The following is a 22,868-nucleotide window of genomic DNA, read 5'->3' as shown; positions in this document are numbered from 1 at the left end:
TTCTCGTCCGAAAGCGGTGTGTCCCAGTCATAACCCTTCGTCACGAGGTCACGGAGAAGGTACTTGCCTTGAACCGTTATTGGAGCCACAAACCCTAGTGGATCGTAAAGGCTGTTGACGGTCGACAGCACTCCTCGCCGCGTATATGGCCTGTCCTGACGAGGAGCCCTGAAGACGAAGCTGTCGTCGCCTATGTCCCACAGCAGACCGAGACTTCTCTGCGTAAGCGACGCGTCTGTGCCGAAGTCGAGGTTCTTCAGTCCCTGGGCGTGGTCCTCTCGAGGAAATGCATTCAGCACATTCTGCCTATTCGAAGCTATCTTGTGCAGCCTTATATTAGCCGTTGCAAGCATTTTCTGTGTTCTTTGCAGCAGACTAACGGCATCTTCTTCGCTCGGAAGAGACTTAAGTGCATCATCGACGTAGAAATCTCTTTCAACGAACTTCCTGGCGTCTTCGCCAAATCGGGGGGCAGCTTGTTGGGCAGTCCGTCGAAGGCCATACGTTGAAATAGCCGGCGATGGGCTGTTGCCGAAAACGTGAACCTTCATTCGGCACTCTATGATTTCTCTGGAGATATCGTTGCCCTTAAACCAGAGGAACCTCAGGTAGTTCTGATGGTCCTCGCGAACCATGAAACAGTAGAACATTTGCTGGACGTCCGCTGTAACCGCAACTGGTTCTTGCCGGAAGCGTATCAAAATCCCCACAAGGTTATTCGTCAGGTCAGGGCCGGTCAGGAGAACGTTGTTCAGAGATACCCCTTCATACTGAGCGCTGGAGTCAAACACGACTCGGATTTGATCAGGCTTCTGGGGGTGGTGAACGCCGAATATGGGCAGATACCAACATTCTTCGTCCACGTGAAGTGGTGGAGCTTCCTCCGCATGACCCTTGATGAAGAGCTCGTTCATGAAGTTCACGAAACGTTCCCTTGTTTCAGGATTTTTTCGCAGGGTACGCCGTAGCGAGAGCAGACGAGACAGAGCTTGTTCTCTGTTGTTCGGAAGCCGACTTCTCGGTGTGCGAAAGGGGAGAGGGGCGACCCAATTATTTAATTTGTCTTGGGTGAATTCACCATTCATTATCTTGAGGAATGTCTTGTCTTCCATGGAGAGAGCACGCTGGTTGTCAAGTTCTGTTGTCTCGAAAAGATTCGGGGCCAGGTTGTCATCCAATGTTGCTGCCAATCGTAAATCTTTTGAGACCTTATCCGCAGAGTAGTGAATTGGCGCCTCCCTAACAAAGAAATGTCTTGGGCATGGCTCAAAAAGGGATGGTCGCCCACTGTCCAGCACATGGGTCTTGAACACGTTGACGCTGCCCGTTTTCCGCGTTCGACCAACGCAAACGTCACCGACAATGACCCATCCGAGGTCGAGCTTCTGAGCATACGGCGCGTCGTGGGGTCCGTTGATTGTCTGACGAACCTTGTGAGCTCTTAGGATGTCCCGGCCAAGGAGGAGCAGTATTCCAGCCTTCTCAAGAGGAGGAATGTGATTTGCTACTGACTTCAAGTGCGGGTAGTGCCTTGCAGCGTCAGGTGTCGGAATTTCCTCTCTGTTTTCTGGAATTGCCTTGCACTCGAGGAGAGGTGGAAGAGGAAACTTGACTTCGCCTGACATGCTCTGCACGAAAAAACCATGAGCGACTCTTCCAACCACTTCAGTACTGCCGGAGCAAGTGCGGAGCGTGTATTGCGTAGGCGTCCCCTTCACTCCGAAATCGTTGAGGAGTTCTGGCCTAACCAACGAGCGATTACTCTGGTCGTCAAGAATCGCGTACGCTCTGACTATTTTCTCAGGCTGAGTCTCATGGGTCACCTCTACGAGGCAGATTTTAGCACACGACATTGTGCTGCTGCCAGCGTTTGCCACTTCGGTACGCCTAGATGTGACTCTTCTTTCTGAGTCATCTGTGGTACTGTCATCAGACCCACTAGCCCTTGACGGCTCTGAGGTTGGCGGTGCTGGGTGAAGCGCTGTGGCGTGGTCGGCGCTGTCGCATATGAGGCATATCACGACTGCCTGACATTGCCACTGCATGTGGTTCTTGGATGAGCAGCATCGTAGGCAGATCCCTTGCTTCTTTATGAAAGATTGCCGCTCTTCCAAAGTTTTCTCACGGAAGGCGCGACACCTTTCCAAAGGGTGAGGTTTCTTGTGATATGGACACCACCTTTTAAAGTCCTTCGATTCCGGTTGCTGTTCGTTAGCAGTGGCATCTCGATTAATTTTGGCAGAAGCAGGATCCACTTCTGTTTTCCTTGCTGACACAGACGATCTTTGCCGCGTGGTCTTGGTACCATTGTCTTCCTTCCTTTGATTGAATTCAGACGAGGCATTTTGTGGATGCAAGATGAAACTCGGGTCGTTCCTCATGCTGGCTTGATCTCTAACAAATTTGCAAAAGAAAGAAAAGGGTGGAAATGCAGTGTCATGATCTTTTTTGTATTTCGACCCCGCCGACATCCAATTTTCTTGAAGTCCTGATGGCAACTTCGAAACAATTTTGTTGACCCCTCTTGCGGTATCCAAATAGCCAAGACCGGCGAGATACGGGTCAGTTTTCGCAGCCTCGAGTTCTAGCAGGAGGTCGCCAAGTTCCTGGAGTCTGGTATTTTCCCGGTAAGCTATCTTCGGGAAGTCTTCCAGCCGCTTCAGTAGTGCATCCTCAATTGCCTCAGGGCGCCCGAAGACGTCGTCGAGCCGTTTCCACACAACGTTCAAGCCCGTTGAAAAGTCATCCACGTGCACCGATTTCAATCTCCGAGCCTGATTTGACGATTCAGGGCCGAGCCATTTGATGAGAAGGTCCAGCTCTTCCTGGGCCGAAAGACCTAGATCTCTGACGACACCTTTAAACGATGATTTCCAAGCGCGAAAGTTCTCAGGTCGATCATCAAACTTGATAAGACCGCTTGAAACAAGGTCTTTGCGGCACAGGAATTTGAGGACATCGGCTAGCTCTGAGCTTGAACTGTTGTGTGTCGGGGCGTGCACAAGCGGCTGCGGACCAACTCGTAAGTTCATAAGACGACTCGTAGCTCCAGCATGCTTACAACTTGGGTTGTTAGGGGCAGCATCGTAGTCAGGTGGACGTTCATCAGCTCGCAGACACATCGAATTATTCGCAGCTGTGTTGGCCCTCGGCGACGTGCGAGCATTGTTCACGTCGTCGCTTGAGTTGGTAACGACCTCCTCAGTAAACACGAGCGCAGAGTTGCGTAGGGCTTGCTGCTCATCGATATAACTCCTAGTCTGCAGCGTTCGGTCCACAGGAGGGAGCGTGCGCATGCGCTCCCCGCCATCCTGCTCCACGGCTGCCTCGAGCGCATTCGCCTGTGCGTTTGCAGCTGCCGCTTCTTTTTCATGCTGCAAAATATCCAATTCAGCCTCAATCCTTGCCCTTTCAATACGCATCGCGGCCTCTCTGCGACCAAACTCTGCTCTGGCCCGGACGGCTTCAGCTTGTGCGCGTGCTTGTACGGCGGCTAGGCTGATTGTTGACGAGCCCGATCGTCGTGACCTCGAAGAAACGCTTGAGTGGGCCGATAGAGAGTGCTGCGACGTTACCTCTTGTAAGCGGTCGCGTTCTCGTTCTGTAGCCTCACGTAATTTGTCGCTTACAGTCACATAACGATCTGCGTCGATTGCTTTTTGGAGTTCTAATTCCTGCTGGGTTTCAGATCTGCTCGTTCTGGCGAGGAAGGTAGAGTATCTGGCTGCGACGTGTTCGTAGCGCTCATAGCTTGCGCGAAGCTGCGTTGCGGCGTTGTTAACGTCTTCCTCTTTTGCATATGACACTTTGAAAATAGCTGTCTCCACGTTCTTCCAGGCAGCGTCTATTCTCCGGCAGTGCTCTTCGCGGCTCGTTTCATACGTTTCTTTAGCTTTCATGGAAAACGTAGTTGCTCTTTGTGGTCGAATATTTGCCGTGGAAGCTTCATGCTCTGCTGTCATAATTTGAGACGTTTCAGGCGTCAGCTTGTCCTGATCCATTTTGGCGTGCGTGCTTCACGACGTATCTCACTCAAAGCGGACGTATGTGGTGAAGCCTGCTAAGCTGCGCGATGAAATTTGAAACGAGCCCACCTTGTCGTTGCCCTGTGTGCCGTCAGCTGCTCAACTTGTAGGCGATGCCGTGTCCTTGCAGTAGGCGGATGTCATGGTCAAACCGGAGGTCTTGCCGTGCGACGTATTCCACTGCAGCGGACGTTGAGTTGGCGGCCGATGGCAGTCGACTTCACTTTTTTACTATGCTGGCCTCGCGGATCGCACTTGACGGGATCAAAGCGTCCGCTGTCCAGCTAGATAACGGGTCGAACGCAGTTGAACATTTAAAACAAACTTTAATTACACTGAGAAGGTCAAAAAAGCAAGTTAAAAATACACAAAACGTTCCGTTTTAGCCCCTTAAAAAGGTGGTCCGGTCTCTAGGGCTGGTGGGGCGAGTCTGCCCGTCCCGCGCCTTTCCAACTGTGGTTTCCATCCCCGTCGACGCCCCCGGGCACGGGAAACAGCCGACCACCCCGAAGCGTCGTCACTGGGTTTCTTTCAGGAACCGAACGGAGGGAGCGGGGTCCTTTCTCTCGCGCACAGCTTGGAGTCCGCGGGGGGCCAGTGAAAGAGAAAGCCATAAAAGTAAGGGAGGCCCGCTTCCCTCTTGAAAGAAAAGTCTGGCCGTACATTCGCGACGCGCACAGAACACCGTGGGTGTGCGCGCTATGGTGTAGGTGAGAGCAAAAGATTGCGAGGGCGAGCCGAGAAGGATGATAGCTTGATCTCGCGTGCGCGAGGAAGGAAGGCAGTGAGGAAGCACGCCATCTTCCACCAAGCGCAAGGCATTGGAGGGGGGGGGGGGTTCTATTTTAGCAGCGGCTGCGTATGACACGCCTTATCTATGACAGGCTATCTACATGACAGGCTTATCTTGAACGTTATCTGCGATGACTACAGAATATAGGTGCGCCGAGGGCTCATATCTTCGTGTGAGCTGTAGTGTGCCGCTTGGCGCTGAAGTGAGAGGCAGCACGAAGAGCCGATTCGCTCGCTGCTGCTGCCGCGCTTCCTCACACCAGCGTTTCGACAGCAAGTGTCCGTGCTCATCGAGTGAGATGTGTTTCTATTTGCCTGTACGCGCGTGACACCATGCTTGTTAGTTTAGTTAGAAAGCGAATGTTTAAGAGTTTATATGGCCGATAAATGTGCGATCCTTAGTTTGTATAGCTGACTACTAATTTTTCATCGCAATCGATCTCTCGCCTTTCGGGCTAAACTGTGACTTCTCTGTATTTTTCTTGACGCCACCGACAAATATACCCCTTCATTCTCGTGTGGGCGAAGTTCCAATATATTGAACATTTACCTGCCTAATGTCGGAATTCTAAACACATTGAAATATGGTTTAATGCGCAAACATGAGACAAATAAGCGACGCGAGATACCTCTGGGCATCAGGAGAATAAAAATTTACTGGCTCGTTGATTGCTTTTCATGTTCCAAAGAGCCATTTCAAAGATGGCACAGTGAGGTGCTTAGGAACAATGCATCCAGCCGGATGTTATTCATGGCAAGAGTATTTGAGGGCCGGAATCGCACCTAAGGTTCGTGCCTCCGTCGGCGGTTTTCATGCCCAGTCCCTCCAGGTGACCTTTGACCAGAGGCGCCAAGTGAGCTTGCCGCAATGCATGCCAGATTTGCTCGTCGGTGTGGGACCCCATCGGGTCGAGGTTCAGGCGCAGAGTACCTCGCACAAGGCTCGGATCCTGCGCGCATTTGCGCAAGTAACACATCATCAAAGTTCAGTAGAGTCGAAGTACTTTGATCAAATGGTTCTTGTGCAATTTACGGTGCTAACTGCTGGGCTAATGCGGGCTTCTGAAAGCTTTCTTTGTGCAATCAACTATGCTGACTCCTGTGCTAATGTGATATCTCATAGTAACGCTTCTTTTGCAAGAAGGATTACAGTTTACTCGTGAAATATCATCTTATTACGTCACTTCCATCAAGGTCCAAAACGCTGGGCCCGCTTGAGGCCCTCTAGAGTCTCCAACTGCTCATCCTAAATTATATCGAATATTGGTACCACGGACACAGCCACTAACCACTGAACAGTACTCTGTCATCGATGTCTGCCAGAGCACGCGGGATCAAGTAGTATGCGCATGCAATAAAAACGACTTCCAATTACCTCGAAAATACTACAATGGCCAGAAGAGGGGCGTCTGGGCTGTTTAGCGTTGAGCGCTGCCAATCCCTCCGCATTGTTAATTAGTCCTCTTTACATCTCTTATTAGTTAACAAGCAGGCCACGCTCTGTTGAATGGCTGCACACGCCAACATGGATGCGGTCTCGAACATGGCGAAATTTTACAATGTCCAGAATGACCCCCATGGTTTGCGTTGTGGACGCCCGTACAATGGCAGCCCCAGGGGTCACCAGCCGACGGTACAGGTAGGCATCGCTGGTCATGCGCTCGCGAGTTCTTTGTACCGACTTAAACTCTGTAGGCGTTTATAGGTGTGAGTTGTGACGCTCGAATTCTTGTGTCCGTACCCTTAGTTTGAAACTGACAATGTGAACGTTGAACTGACAATATGAACGAAAGACGGAAAGAGCACCTGGGGGATAACGGTGATGGCTCGACGCAGTTTCTTCAGGGGTACTTGGGCAATGTCGACGCCGTCGATACAAATGCGCCCGTTCGAGGCTCTAAGGAAACGCAGTAGAGCGAGCACAAGAGACGACTTGCCGGCACCCGTCCGCCCAACGACACCAACCTGTTCGCAAAAGCGTGGCAAATACGGTGTCAAATAAAATAGCATTGCAATGAGCAGGTTTGAGCTATCTTGTTTCGCTCCACATTACCTTTTTGCGAGCATTGCGATTTTTTTCATCCCTGAGTAGCGAACATCAACATTTGTGTCGCTCTCATTTTTAAGGATATCGTTTATCTCATTATGTCGAAACTGCTTAGTTTAGGAGCTAACACTTGTCCGACGTGGTAGCGAATTCACGCACTTCGCGTAGTTCTGTTTTGATATCGCTGCAGTAAGATAATATTAATAAACATTGTACTGTCACTAAATCAATTCGCTGAAAAGATACGAAACCACGCTCGACGTTGCCCCGCCAGTCTGACTGAGTGACGGCTGTCTGCATTGGCTGACTTACTGACATATTTAACGATTGACACACGTATTGACTTCTTGAGGGATTCAGTCCACAACTGATCAACTTACTGATCTGACCTGATAGTCTGACTGAGCTAGTATGGGAATTCTAATGACGACAACACGTTCACCCAGAGACAGCTGACTTTTCTTCCATAAAATATAATACAATACATTTCAATACAGTAAACTTTATTCGATGTCTTTAACGTATAGTGAGTTCCGTGGTCACTCTCATGCAAACGCTTAATCTTTATATTTAGGGTTTCACGTCATAAAATCTCAAGTGGTTCCTGCGGCACTGTTTTCAATCCACTCTGTACACGTTTATATCGTTCAAGTTGCGAAGAACTATGAAGCCTTGAGGTGGAATACGTTCTGATACAACAACCCGAGCTGCGTCAACTACTTCTCTCAGCTGTAGACATCTCTGGATGTCTTTTAATCAGCATTCATCACCAAAGGCAGGTTACCCCGTCATCACCCACCTTCTCCATAGCCTTCACAGAGAAAGAAACATTGTTGAGGACGTTAGGTGCAACTCCGGGCCTGTATGAAGACGAGTAATCTTGAAACTCGACCATTCCATGTGATGGCCACTTTTCTGGCAATGGCATTTTGATCGAGGCACGCTTGTCTTTGTCGGGCATTGCAACGATGTCTGTCTGAGCAAAAAAAGAGAAACGTGGCATAATGTTATATTATAGTGACGGTGAACAATAGAACACCTGCAGGAGCGTAACTTAGTGATTCAGCTACCTATTGTTCGAACTTGCGAATAGCAATGCAAGCTCTACTCAGATCACAACGATAGCGGTAAGTACAGTCAGTTGCCAAAATCTGAACTCACAGGTCGCGTCCGCCCGCTGTTCATGCATTTATCACCGTACATTCCAGGATAATTGCTCGTGTTCGCTTATACTCGAAAACACACAAAAGCATTCGCGTTGAACGCGTAATGCGAGTGGGCAAGACCTCTACGACATAGAATCCGCAACAAAGTTATTCTTTTTTCAGTACAGTAGGTGGGATGGCTTAGGATTAAGGATAAACGGCGAATATCTCAGCAACCTTCGTTCGCAGATGACATTTTCCTATTCAGCAACGCTGGAGACGAGTTACAATAAATGATTAAGGACCTTAACAGAAAGAGTCTAAGAGTGGGGTCGAAGATTAATATGCAGAAGACAAAGAAAATGATGAATAGCCGGACAAGGGAACAAGAGTTCAGGATCGCCTGTCGGCCTCTAGAGTGAGCGAAGGAGAGCGTTTACCTAGGTCAATTACTCACAGGGAACCCCAATTATGAGAAGAAAATTTACAGAAGGATAAAAGGTCGCAGTGCACACGGCAGATATTGTCAGCTCCTGACTGAAAGCTTGCCATTATCATTGAAAAGGAAGGTGCACGGTCAGTGCGTTTTACGGGTGCTGACATATGGGGCAGAAACTTGGAGACTGACAAAAGAAGCTGGAGACCTAGTTAAGGACCGTGCAAATAGCAATGGAAAGAAGAATGCTAGGCATAACGTTAAGAAAAAGAAAGAGAGCGGTTTGGATCAGAGAGCAAATGGGTATGACTGGTATTTTAATCGACATTAAGCGAAAAAAATGGAGCTGGGCAGGTCATGCAATGCGTAAGTTATATGCGTAAGCGCAGTCGAGGATTGAAGACTAGGTGGGGCAATGAAACTAGGAAATTCGCGGGGAGGCCTTCCTTGCAGTGGTCATAAGAGATGACGATGATGATGATGATGATGCGAGTCATATGCAGTACCATGCTTGATAACAGTGACATCATCATCATCATCAGCCTGGTTACGCCCACTGCAGGGAAAAGGCCTCTCCCATACTTCTCCAACTACCCCGGTCATGTACTAATTGTGGCCATGCCGTCCCTGCAAACTTCTTAATCTCATCCGCCCACCTAACTTTCTGCCGCCGCCTGCTATACGCTTCCCTTCCCTTGGGATCCAGTCCATAACCCTTAATGACAATCGGTTATCTTCCCTCCTCATTACATGTCCTGCCCATGTCCATTTCTTTTTCTTGATTTCAACTAAGATGTCATTAACTCGCGTTGGTTCCCTCACCCAATCTGCTATTTTCTTATACCTTAACGTTCCACCTATCATTCTTCTTTCCATAGATCGTTGCGTCGTCCTCAATTTGAGTAGAACCCTTTCGTAAGCCTCCAGGTTTCTGCCCCGCAGGTGAGTACTGGCAAGGCAAAGCTATTATACACTTTTCTCTTGAGGGATAGTGGCAAGCTGCTGTTCATGATATGAGAATGCCTGCCAAACGCACCCCAGCCCATTCTTATTCTTGTGATTATTTCCGTCTCATGACACGGATCCGCCATCAGTACCTGCCCTAAATAGATGTATTCTCTTACGACTTCCAGTGCCTCGCTGCCTATTGTAAATTGCTGTTCTCTTCCGATACTGTTAAACATTATTTTAGTTTTCTGCAGATTAATTTTTAGACCCACTCTTCTGCTTTGCCTCTCCAGGTCAGTGAGCATGCATTGCAATTGGTCCCCTGAGTTACTAAGCAAGGCAATATCATCGGCGAATCGCAAGTTATTCCCCATTAACTCTTATCCCCAGTTCTTCCCAATCCGGGTCTCTGAATACCTCCTGTAAACACGCTGTGAATGGCACTGGAGAGATCGTATTTCCCTGCCTGACGCCTTTCTTTATTGGGAATTTGTTGCTTTCTTTATGGAAAGTGACAATGTGGTTGAAAACAGCCACCAGCGAAATGTAAAATAATATGACAGAGGTTCCGGAAAGAGGGGTCCCCCTGTGTGGTACAACGAACTCACAAGGTACTTTTATCTGGGGAGGAGGAATTATCCACCGCCACACAGTAAATTAAACAGGCCTCAGGCATTGACACTCTTGCCATTCGGGGCATACCCTAGCCCCGCACTCGTCCACCGGATCTATCCCGAAATTAAAACGACACACGCTCGCGCGTTTTGCTCAGACTTCGCCAACTTAGATCACATGCTCTGGCGGTTCACCGCGTTACAGGGTGACGGAGATGTTGCACCGTCCAAGTGGGAGGCTGCCCTACGCAGTCCCGATTTTGAAGTCCAACTATGGGCAGTACAACGGGCACGCGACGTGGCGGAGAGGCTAGGCCTTTCCGTCCCGGCGTGGGAGCGGCCCGCTACGCGCTACTCCACGTTCTGATGGACCTCAATAACATTTTTCCATCCATCCATCCATAGATATCTACCCACTCTGAAATTCCTTGCTTTTGTAGCCAAAGCACCCAGATATGGTGAAGTAAAGATGCATTTACCTCCGGTGGGAGTTCCGAGTACTCCAGGCACCGCTCGAACGAAACCGCCATCAGTAGCGTGCAGAAGAGCATCATGCACAGGCTCATTAGTGCCAGCGGGACCTGTCGAGGGCGAGATAACATTGAAGCAGTTCCAAACGTCACGCACTTTCTCACGCTAAACGGCACAATTCTATAAGGAATAGGGATTTCTCCCTCGTATAGGGATACTCCATCCAAAGATATCTGCTTCCCTCTCTTTTTTTCTAGGACGGAGCGGTTGGGATGAGGGTAAGAGGAGGGGAAAGAAAACAAAAGTAACAGCAAGCGGGACACGAAACAAGAGGTTCTGTCGTGTACTACTTCGCGCCTTTGCCTGCCGTCCTTTAGCTCCAATGAATGCCGTCACACCAACTCAGAAAACTGCTCATATTTGTTCCGCTTCAAACATTTGGCGGTCCGAAATAAAATACTCGAGCACACATCGATGAGCCGCATAACAAAGACCTGAGTAGTTATTCAATGAAACAAGACTCACATTTCTTCGGCGGTATAACGTAAAGCTATTCCAAACTCTTCTATTCCAATTCTGCAATCAGTGCTCCGCGATTGGTCAATAACTTTTTGGACCACCCCCACTTCGCCTGTATATCATGCGACGTCACGAAAACCGCGATAGCTCCCAATCTTCCATGACGTGTACAAACTGATTATGCCCGATTCTACCGAACATAAGAAAAATAATTATTTCTGATTCGACGCCTTTTCGCCATTAACTCCCTGCTATTGGTCACAACCGGTCAGGCTGCACCTACTTAGCCTGTCTGTCACTTGATGTCGCAGAACCGGAAAACCTAATTGCGTAAAAGTGACGTTTACGCGTTAAATATGCAATATGTCGAACAAAACTGGACTTTTTTCTGAATAGCCGGAGACTGCCCCGTTCCGAAAGGAATAGAAGATGACTGTCGCCGATCACTCAGCCACTGGCTACTCGCACCTGCCGAAGAGCATTGTTACGATCGGCCTGCAGGGGTACTGCTCTGCAAATCTATTTCAGCCCGCTGCACGTGCTTCGATCGACCCGCGGTGGTGGCGCCCTTCAGACAACCGGCGAGGACGACAGCGCTAACCGACCATGAACTTCCTTCGGAGAACTGGAGACTACGGCAGCGTTAATCCACCATGCGCCTCGTTCGGAGAATCAGCGACGGCAGCAGGGCTCGCCACGTTTGGTGCCGCGTGTATGTTTAGTTGATTTGCCGGGTCTTTGTGGTCTCTCTGCAGCAAGAAGAGCTTCCCTAACAAAAGGGTGCTTTGTGATACGTTTACCTCGGGCCCCAGGATTTGTCGCAATCTGTTGACAATCGTGGCGACTACAGGAGAAAGGCAGCTCTGGAATTTAGAGGCGCCGGCTGGGGTCAGGTGTGACCACCTGGCTACGAGGACGAGCTCAACTCGGGTTCTGGGAATCCAAAGTGCGTACGTGTGTGTGTAAGCCCTCCTGCTCAAAGGCGGCTCGGCTACGATGCCTCGAACGTTTCCCTCACCTAGGGATCTAGGGAGCGCGGAGTGTTTATAAGCAGCTGTTTGTCGGCTGCTAGGGTGTGCTCGTCATCGTGCTCGTCAGTGTGCTCGTGAGCTATGTGCTCGTAATCGTGCTCGTGATCTGTATGCTCTGTGATCGTGCTCGTATGCTGTAAGCTTCGTCTTGCGTGCTCCATTAGGGAGACACGCTAGACTGTCGAATGTATCCCTTGTTCTAATGTATATTTGTAAATAAACCTTGTATGCCTAGTTCCTCCCAAGTTCCTCCCTACGACCTTCAACCCTTGCAAATGGTGGCAGCGGCGAGATCGTCCGACAACTCTTACAGCACGGGTTTATTTGCGTATAGTAAAACACCTTGCGTGGCCGTATAACGTTATCGAGTCCTTTCAGCTCGTATACGACATCACTCTATCAACTGTTCTTTGCTCAGGATCTGTTTTAGCGGCATTTTTAACTGTCCGCTGCAGGCCGCCACGATTTCACACAAGTCACCGCAAGCTAAGTAAGAGAAAGCGGACCTATCGCAGACGCCGGCTCCTCCCTATTCATCCGTTTATCTATCTTCAGCGCACTGGCTCGGCCCCGTTGAAACCCTCTCCACTTGTGCTTGCTCCTTACCTCTTGTCAGACAATTAGGTAAGAAAACCCGCTCAATGTAGGCAATGTTATTCGTTTTGAAAGCAAATAAAAAGGACCTCCTATAAAGCAGGAGGGCGTTTGACTGGGCTGTTCAGACACCGCTGCGGGTCACAGCCCGATGCTTGCGTCAACTGTTGCGTGAATTTGACGTCACGAAATTGGCATAAAAACATATTGGAATAGTTTTACATTGTCAGGCCCAAGAGAAAACAAAGTGGCCAATATGACGCTCAGCGGTTACACCTGGTAAATCAGAATTAATCTTCTGACCCTCAGTCGAAACATAAGCTGCTGTGAGAGTTTGAAAAATAATCAAGTGCGAATCCTATGACTGAAAGACCCCGTCTCATTGAGAAGATTACAAACGCCGCTAGATATGCTGTACATATGCCACATCGAAGATGTATGTATAGCTGCTACAGATAGGCTGCAGATACATGAGGATCGGCAAGGTTACGTGGCTAACCTGACAACGCCAATGAACACACCTTGTTGTCTGCGGCCAGCTAAAACAGCTCCCCAGTCTCATGGCCTATTAAGAGGCAAATTAAGAACGATTCGAATCAAAGGGGCCGTGAATCACTTTTCAGAGGGTGGAGAGATCAATATGAAGTTAAATTAGGCTATTTCAAAAATGCTTTCCGCAATATCTACTTCAGCGCACTCCGTAGAAGCGGAGGTATTGGCATTCAAAGGTCGCGTATGATCCCGTTTGCTGTGCTCCCGTTCCTTCTTCAATGCCTTGGACTGCAAAGGCTACGGTGGAGCGGGGCATGCCCACAACGCTCCGCCTACGGAAAGTCACCGTGTCGCACAGTTCAAATTTGATTTTCGACGTTCACGTAGACGCGACTACTTGTGATTTCGGCGCCTACGGGGCCCCAAACGTAGCCAAACGCGGTTGTCCTCAGCGAGCCTAGGTGCGCTCAGCCAGTGGACTCGTCGCGACACCCCGCGATGGCCGCGGTATCTGCGCTGCGTAGGAGACCGCAAGCCACACGCATCAGCAGCGTTTGCTTTGTGCACGACAGGGCTAGAGCGCGCGCTCGCGCTCATATGCCCCGGCGTGGCTGAGATATGCGGTGCGGATCAGCTTTGTCCTGCACCAGCTTGGCCAACGGATAGTAGCGGCATCCAAGTTGCGCATTTTCGAAGCGCTATCAATACCTCGATAACTATATATGAAGCGAAGTCTGCCAAGGCCTCTATAACCAGGAGTGGCCAGGAGTGAGCGCGCCTTGGCAAGCGTTCGTGTGGTCTGACTTTAAGTATTGCGTGGTTCGAGGCTAGTTCAGTGTTCCACACTAGTCGAAATTAGCGAGACCTGACGGCTGCGGCACCGTTAAGTAGCTCGGCTAAAGTTTAATTCCTACGCAGGTGGCCGCGGCCGAGCGTGAGCAGACGATAGTCGGCTTCTTCCGGAAGTGCGTAGTTGTTATCGAAATTCGAAAGGATAGTTTCGCCTACTTGGGCCTGTTTATCAAACTGCGTCAATAAAGAGAGAGAGAGAGCAAGGACAGGAAAAGCAGGGAGGTCAACCAGACGAGCGCCCGGTTTGCTACCCTACACAAAGGAGAATAGCAGGAGGAAGAGAGAGAGAGAGTACTGAGTGCGTGTGGGAGGATGCTAAAGGACACTATAAACGGTCTTTTAAGCCGGTACACTTCAAGTAGTGTACAAGTGCGCGAATCGCTCTTCGTGCCAATGACGGCTGTGGCCACGGTCCAAGTATCTTTGACTAGGAGAACGGTCTTGAGTCCAGTTGGTTTAAAGTGTCCGCATAGAGAGGCGTTGTACGTCGTAACGAGGGCAGGTATACAATAGGTGCTCGATGGTTTCCTCGCACCTGCAGGAATCGCACACCGGGCTCTTGGCCATTCCCATCCGATTGTAGTACGCATTCGTGAGCGCCACTCCAAGCCACAAGTGGCACAGCAACGTTGTTGCGCTGCGGCAAAGGCGAGATGGCAGTCGTAGCCGTAGCATGGGGTCCAGTTTATGCGATCGGCAATTGAAGGCACTTGAACTCCAAAAATCTTGCGACTTTTTGCCTGCAAGCAGGCGAAGTTTCCTGGCAGGGTCCAACCTCGCCAAAGGTACTGGACGCGTCTGGTTGTTTTCCTGGTCAGACCGGGCAGCCCTTTCAGCAATATTGTTGCCGACGATGCCACAGTGAGCAGGGAATTATTTAAAGATAATGTTGTGCCCTGTTTCCAGAGCATGGTGGTGTACTTCCCTGATGTCAGATATAATCTGCTCGTAAATTCTGTGATGTAACGCAGGCGTGATATTGTGAAGAGCTACCTTAGAGTCACAAAATACGACCCATTTCTCTGTCGGCTCTTCGGTGACGTACGTCATAGCGGCATGGGGAGCTGCAAGTTCTGCCGATGTAGATGTAGTCATGTGTGACAATTTGAATTGAATTGTAACCTGGTTATTCGAACGACGAATGCAGTATTTGAGCTGGTAGGTGAAATCGAACTGTTGGTATATATATATATATATATATATATATATATATATATATATATATATATATATATATATATATATATATATATATATATATATATATGTATGCGGTCATGATATGTCTGGTGCAGTAATAGGAGTGTCCGTTGCTTCAAAGCCGATGATAGATGATAGGCATTTTTTCTCATTCCAGAATAGCAAAATGCACTTGAGACTTTCGCAGGCACCACACGGGAGATGAAGGTTTCGTCGCCGGAGTATAAGATGACGGTATGCACTCTTGATGAGCACTAATCACTCTTGAAAAGGTCGCTTGACGTCTGTCGGCTGGTTAGCAGGCTAAGTGATGGTCGGAGATCCTTGACAAATGGCGAGTGTGCGCTCTGAGAGAGTCGACGGTTACGTGTGTCTGGATCATATGGTCTCCCGTGATGGAAACTATTGCTGCTGTTGACGTACCCCGAGGCAGCCCTAAACTCGTGCGTAGGGCTCGACTTTGTATGTTTTCCAAAGCGCGAATGTTCGTCTTGCGTGTACATGACGAAAGTGGTAGACTGTAACATAGGAGTCCGAGAAACAGTACACTGTACAGCTGTAACATGGAATGGACTGATGTATCCCTGTTGTCCCCGCATAGAAATTGGAAGACCTGAGCAATGGCGACTAACTTCTTCAGATAGACGCAGTAAGGGCTCTATGAGAGCTTGCGGTCAATGATGACACCCAGAAAGCCATGCGTCTTACCATAGGACGCAGCTTGACCATTGATTGAAACGGGACCCCATGGAATTTGTTTGCGCGTAAAGCCAACCAATGCGAACTTTGCGGTAGATACAACGAGGCCTTGTTCTCGGAGATAAGACACCGTCATGGTTGCCGGCCGCTGAAGCCTGGCCCGTACCTGAGGGCGAGTCACCGCAGAGGCCCAGATGCAAATGTCGTCGGCGTATGTCTCCGCTAGTCCTACGAGGACGAGGTTGAACAGTATGGGGCTCAACACTCCACCCTGCGGCACACCATGGCCGATGTAATGTTCCGAAGTTTGGATGATTTCGGTCAGTAAGAAAAAGTACCTCTCAGTCAAGTAGTCCCAAATCCACTGACACATCCGGCCACCAACTCCCACTGCCTCAAGTTAGTTCAGGATGGTCTTATGAGCGACGTTGTCGTATGCTCCTTTGACATCTAGAAAAAGTGCCACCGATGGGCGCTTGAGGCTTTTCTGTTCATGGGTCCAGGTTACAATGTCAAAGACCTTGTCGATGGACGAGCGACCTTGACGAAAGCCCGCCATAGCGTCCGGATAGATGTTGAATCGCCCTAGGTACAATTCCAAGAAAGCAAGAACAGTTTTTTTCATCACTTTGCCGACGCAACTCGAAAGCGCAATCCAACGATATGATCACAAATCAAGCGGAGACTTTCCAGGTTTCAGAATAGGGATCAAGCGGCTCAATTTTGCGTTATTTAAGAACGACACGATTGTACCAAGACTGCTTGTAGTATTTGAGCAGCTCACCACGTGCGTCTTGCCCGAGGTGGCATAGGGCAGCGTACGTGATGCCACATGGTCCTGGTGACGAACAACGCCTGGATGTCGCCAACGCAGCGTCGAGCTCTTCGAGTGAAAATAGCACGTTCATTTCTGGTACACGTGCCTTAGGGATGTCATTCAGTGCCAAGTCAGTAATGATGACCATGGTCCCAGCAACCCGTGCGCAGAACTCTTCAGCCACTTCAAGCTGCGAGCGGCGTTGGTAGAGGGCCGCAGCAGCAGATGGCGTCCTTTGATGCGGACATGAGCGAAGACCCCTAACCGTTCTCCATTGTGCGAGAGCGATTTTCGGGGATGAAGAGACAGAGTTTTCCATTGCTTGTCTTCCAATTTATCCATACGATGCTGGGCTGCCTATTGTATGCGTCGTGAAGCCCTCAGATCCAAAACGGACTTCGTGCGCCGGTACCTTCCCTCCGCCTGTCGGCGTGCCGCGAGCAGCCTCTCCAGTTTTATATCCCAATGTGTTCGCCTTGCTGACGTTGTATGCGAGCAGATTAATGCTTCCATTGCCTATGCGATTGCATCTTCGATATTGTGTGAAAGGCCTTCCCTACATGCGTAATTCCTATGCTTCTTAAACCTTGACCAATCAACTGTACGCAAGACTGTAGAGGAGCATTGCTCAACTCCACTAATCTTTATGTATGTTGGAATATGGTCGTTTCCATGTATTTCTATGCCCGTAAACCACTGGATGCTCGAGGCAAGGCGTCGTGACACCGAAGTTAAGTCCAAGCAGCTACTATAGGTCGTGCCTCGAGCAAATGTAGGGCCGCCGTGATTCACACAGCAGATGTCATGCTCGGCAGCAAAGGAGGCAAAGTTCCTGCCTCTGAAGTCAATTTTAGTGCTTCCCCATAGCTGCTGATGCACAGTAACAGCACAACGAAGCGCACTGATCCAAACACCGTTCTTGATTGATGTCGGCTATTGGCCAATAGCAGCCGCGTATGAGAATCCGCTATATTACGGAATAAAGTGTCCAGAAAAGAGCGAGGAGTAGGGTTCCATTGAAAAGAGGGAGTCTGAGAAAAAGATGACCTCGCGTTCCACTTGTGAGATCCACGCGCCGCGCACGACTGGAAAATTTGGCTGAGATGTTCACAGCAGCATATGATATATCCACGGGCTATGCCTTTCCAGCAAGCCCGAGGGGTGGTTCAGGGCCCCTTTAAGAAAGAGCGGCCTTCGGCGCTCTTTCTGTTTCTTTTCTTTTCCCCGCTTTTTTTTTTTACTCCTGCGCCACAGTACGTCGAATTAGCTATGCACCACCCCTGCCAACATAGGACTCGGCTAAACTAATGCCGAGTCTCGCATCATTGCACCACGTGACTAAATGGTGCGCTCACCGTCGTGGCTGAGCTGAGTGCGAGTCCCAAGCTGCTGGGATCCGGTGTGGTCGAGCCGAGGGTATTGAGCAGCAGGGCGGACAGGACGACTGCGAAGCCTCCCACCGCCGTCAGGGAGCGCGCGAAGCGGTAGCAGGCTGAGTAGCAAAAGTAGCCGCGCAGACAGATGTCGTCTAGCCGAAAGAAGTGCCGCCGGAACCGGTCCAGGACGCCGTACGCTCGTACACTGCTCAAGCACTCTAGGGTCTCGGTCATGTGCTGCAGCAGCTTCGACAGGCCGATGCTGTCGACGTAACGCGAGCTGTGGGACACGCTCACGGCCATGATCTGCGAAAAACAGGAAAGGAAAAGTTGGAACAGGGTCTCACATTACTCGACGCCCTGGCTCAGTGTCTGCAGCGCTGCTGCTACAGCACACGAGGACGCGGTACCTATGGCAAGCCGCGGCATCATCATTCCGATGAAACCGCCATGCAAAAACGCTCGTGCAGTTAGATTTGCGTGCACGCCAAAAAGAGTCTACGTGGTCGAATTAACAGAAAAGCCCACAACTGCAGCCTGTCTCATAGCCGATGTGCTCCTTTTGGACTTTAAACACGATTATTTGATTTTACTGCCAGGTTGCCAGATTAAGACGGCCACCGTGAAACACTCAAAGGGAAACTAAAGAGCACTAAACGAATTGCACTTAGGGAAACATACCTTGAAGATTCTTGTTTTGTGTATTTTGTGAGATAAAGTGGGCTGATCGCAGAGAAAGGTAAAGCTAAAACTTTCTTTCCACTTGTATGTGGCAAACCTACGGTGTTGGTACGCAAACGAGGCCCTACGAATCTCAGAGTACTCTCAGAGTAGGCTTCTGTAGAAAAGATGGAGTTTGAGAGAAAGGTGACCTCGCGCTTTACTTGTGAGATCCAGATACACAAAACTCTGGCGTGCTAGCGCAGTTTATTGGCGGCGAAAGTCTTAAAATCTCTATCTTCAGTCTTCAGTTAGTTCATAATGCAAGTTACCTAGTTTTTATCTACAAAACATGAACTAATCTCGAGTAACGCTTTCAATTATCTTTGACATCGCGCCGACCTCGTTCGGCATTATCAAGATAGAGCCCACCGCTTCCCATTCGCGCTTGCGTCTTTCGTGGCTCACCAACACTCCGCTCAGGGTTACAGCGGCATTTGTAATGCGGAGCGCTCTTCTGCCAAGCCAGCCACATTCCGTCGGGTGAGCTCATCCCGCCGTTTTCGTGTGCCGATCCCGCCGATATAGTGCAGTCTAAATCTAAGTGCCTCAGAGGCGACTAGGTACATGCAGTAAGGTCATTGAGCATGTGCTACTGAGTGTATGCCCCTGAGGCCACTGGGTGTATGACACCGGATATCCGCTCTATATAAGTGTCACTATATTTTAGTCTGCTTTCAATCTTGCATTTTTCCATTACAAATATTCTGTCTGACTTATTATAAATATGCAACTACTACAGTATATAATCTCTAGATAACCGGGTGCTATACAACAGTTACTTTATTTATACAACCGTCCTCCAGAAACAATGAATGTTTCGCCTTACGTAGACGTCAACCACAGTTTAGTGTGCCAAACATTTCGTATTGCATATGTGTAATTGACCAATCTAGTCTAAATTAATCGCCCTCTTTAGTGTTCCAGAAAAAGAAATATTAAGTTCATGGAATAGAGCTGGAAAACTCATGAAATCTGCTACACCGCGAGTGAATGTTTGTGACAAGGTAAACAGAAACAATAATAAATACAAATAGTTACGCCATCTTTAAGTTTCCGATGCAGTTCCCTCGACTCTATACCAAACACTATTAACATCGCGCACAACTCTTGCACTGCTGTATAAACGTAAACAAATGCTTGCACCAACAGCACGACCCGACAAATAACGGCCTGAAAGCAACGACGTGGTGACTTTACGGCACGAGAATTACGATTACAGTAATTGATTACGACCACTTGGCTTGGCTACGTTCGCGTGCCGAACTTATAGGCGTGCGCTAACTTTACGTCCGTTAGTTCCAAGAACTACCTACCGAACTGCATGTCCTGCGATTCATCCTCCCCTGTCGCGCTATTAATAGCACAATCTTGCAACTAGTAGGACACTCACAAATCCAGACGCGGTGAGCACAGCAACCGCTGCGGTGACCGCCACTATGAGTGGCGCCTGCGTAGCGACCACGCCCACGCTGGCGACGGTGAGGAGCGCCCCCTGGACGCACTGCTTGCCGCTGATGAACGACTCGGCGTCCACGAAGTCCAGGTCTCCAGCGAACCGGTTCAGCACCCGGCCCCTGGGCGACGCGTCGAAGAAGGACACCGGACTGCGAAGCACGCCTTCCAGCATGGCGCGGTGCAGGGAGCGGGACAGGATGCGCGCAGTGACCGCCAGCAGCGTACCGCCAAGCAAGCGGCACAGCACTGCGGGAGAACAGCCCAAGTGCACATTTCTATTCATTCATTCATTCATTCATTCATTCATTCATTCATTCATTCATTCATTCATTCATTCATTCATTCATTGCGCACGCCACTGCCCATGATCCAAGCTGGCCAGCTAGCAATCATAACAAAAATACAGTGGCTTACATTCGAGTACTAGGTCGAACTATTATAATTCAGAATAGACCGGGCTTACAGTGATTCAATGGCTGAGAATGACTGAATTACTGATTTACTGAGCGTAATAGGCTAGCTACGTTGAAAACACTCTCAGAAAACAAAAGCCTGATATGCTCAATCATGAATCATCCAATTTCAGCACATTGAGAAACAATGTAGTAAAGATATACAAACAAGAAATTAGAAAGCAAACTGACAGATTCCCGTCAGCAGAGACAATGATGATGGCGATATTCACGTTATGCCCACCGTTGGCGACGCAGATGCCGACTAGTCCTCCAATCCAGTAACCTCGGGCTCCGATCGCCCCGTCGGGGTCAGCGGTCGACGCGTCCGTCCACGACTTGATCCAGAGCTGCTGCGTTGCCTGGGCCGCGGCTGAAGCTGCTAGCACGACAACTCCCGCTAATGCTGGCCATTGGGTGAAACGGACGAGGCCCACGAGAAGCTGCCAGAAGGTCTGTGAGAAGAGCAAGCGACCATGTAAGGGTTGCCTGATTGTCTGCCTGGTTTACACTACAACAGACTAGACTAGACTGACTGGAGTAAACTAAAATCAGTTAGAATGACTTTTGGGTTTCCTCTAGAGCTTCGACTACAATCGGCTAGATGACAATTTTTTTCCTTTCCTGATTATTCTTTCACCTTGAGGGCTTATGCAGAACTGATTTTCCAGAATTGACGGACTCGACTAGACTAAAATAGACTATAGAACAGACTCACTGGACTAAAGTGACTAACTTATTCAACTTGAGTTGACTTGACTTGACCTGACCTGACTGAGCTTAACAAAGAAACACCGTGGCGGTGAAAGATTCGGTAGTGGAGAGTAGTACGCAAAATGTTCGTGCATTCAGTATTGTGTTCGAGCTGAATAACAACAGATGGTCAAAATAATTCACAGACTTACAATGTTTAGGGCTTCCTTATGCCCCCTGCACTACTTTGGGGTCAAACCGCATTAGAGAGTTTTAGCGAGTCCAGTATTCCAGTAAGCGCAAGTGGCCTGGGCGTTTTACCGGATGAGTGGAGGCGCAAGCGTGAACGTCCGGCACGGTGCAGCCACCTTAGTGTCGCAGAGCTCAACCAGACAAACACAGGACTAATATTGCAGTAACCATGTATATTTTACTTTGCTTCTGGCGTAAATTTTTGGCAGCAACGCGATTACGCCGATGCCCAAATATACACTAGCAGCGACATAGAATACAACTGGTTACTGCAGTATTAGGTCTGTGTTTGTCTGGCTGAGCTCAGCGCCACCAGGTGCCTGCACTGTGCAGGCCGGGCGTTCACGTTTTTGCCTCCGCTCATCCGAAAAAACGCCCAGACCACTTGCGTTTACTGGAATATTGGACTCGCTAAAACTCTCTATTAACCAACCAACAATGAATAAAATCGTTGAATGAAAATTGCGAGAAAACAATTAAACGATGAACTTTCTTGACAAACGTTCATTCATCATATTATAAACAAAAGTTTCTATTACGTCCTTACTTTTTTTGTTCCTGCCATCTCTTCTTCCGTAATTCTTCCCACTGCATCGTTTTCTTCATCCTGCTGGAGAACCGTACTTGCAGTAGAACGGCAAATTATTGCGTTATTTTCAGTAACAGGCAACTATAAGACGCTCTCGATTATGAGTCAATAGCTTTCACCTCACAGTGTGTAGTTTGACAGCACGCTACATTGTGACACTTACTGCATGTGAGAATGCAGCACCTTGCGCCACAACATACGTCTTTCGTGCGACTCTGACACTCTATGTGACACATCTGAGACTGTTTCAAACAGCACTTTAACGTGTGACTATCTTCCATTGTCTCATCTTTTCTGCCCCATTTACCTTTTCCTGTTACTGGGCGGTCAACAGGAGATGCGATTTTGCTAAGCTGCCTGTCTTGATTTCCTATTTCTATTCAAGAGGCAATCCTGAAATGTGCACGAGAACACGTCACATGCAGATATCACGCGTGTGTTGTGCCTGGACGACACCGCGCTGAAAAAACAGAAAGAAACAAGCACAGGCATGACAACATGAAACAGCCCTTTATCACCAAAAAACACTGTGAAACGATGTGGTGGCAGATCTTCGCGCAAGTGTAAACTGCGACTATATCTTGAATGTGCGCTACATTCTTCGCCCGTTGAAAAACACTGCTTGCGCATTGCCTGCGACGAAACC

The 22,868-nt window shown here is 49.1% G+C and overlaps 1 protein-coding gene and 1 long non-coding RNA gene across 8 annotated transcripts in view; one reads left to right on the top strand and one right to left on the bottom strand.

The window, feature by feature from the left end:
* The window catches only part of LOC135914426 (ATP-binding cassette sub-family C member 3-like), a 211,213-nt gene that overhangs the window by 7,778 nt on the left and 180,567 nt on the right, over nt 1-22,868 (bottom strand). For 5 of the 7 annotated variants that reach the window (XM_070540018.1, XM_070540019.1, XM_070540020.1 and 2 more), the window contains 8 exons: nt 22,181-22,256; nt 20,933-21,143; nt 20,172-20,482; nt 18,038-18,364; nt 10,487-10,588; nt 7,664-7,840; nt 6,624-6,782; nt 5,601-5,767 (listed from right to left, as the gene is read on the bottom strand). In XM_070540018.1, the coding sequence (XP_070396119.1) occupies nt 5,601-5,767; nt 6,624-6,782; nt 7,664-7,840; nt 10,487-10,588; nt 18,038-18,364; nt 20,172-20,482; nt 20,933-21,143; nt 22,181-22,256 (1,530 nt within the window). Of the gene's footprint in view, nt 1-5,600; nt 5,768-6,623; nt 6,783-7,663; nt 7,841-10,486; nt 10,589-18,037; nt 18,365-20,171; nt 20,483-20,932; nt 21,144-22,180; nt 22,257-22,868 lie in introns of those variants that run through there. The other 2 variants (XM_070540022.1, XM_070540023.1) reach the window with 2 other exon arrangements.
* The window catches only part of LOC135914427 (uncharacterized), a 53,670-nt gene that overhangs the window by 18,163 nt on the left and 12,639 nt on the right, over nt 1-22,868 (top strand). The window contains exon 2 of the long non-coding RNA XR_010568308.2: nt 20,947-21,166. This is a non-coding gene — a long non-coding RNA (uncharacterized lncRNA). The remainder of the gene's footprint in view (nt 1-20,946; nt 21,167-22,868) is intronic.

Source organism: Dermacentor albipictus, chromosome 6, assembly GCF_038994185.2.
Source record: "Dermacentor albipictus isolate Rhodes 1998 colony chromosome 6, USDA_Dalb.pri_finalv2, whole genome shotgun sequence".
NCBI classification, from domain to species: domain Eukaryota; kingdom Metazoa; phylum Arthropoda; class Arachnida; order Ixodida; family Ixodidae; genus Dermacentor; species Dermacentor albipictus.
Note: the sequence above shows the minus strand (reverse complement) of the source record. Positions and strands in the feature narration are given on the sequence as shown.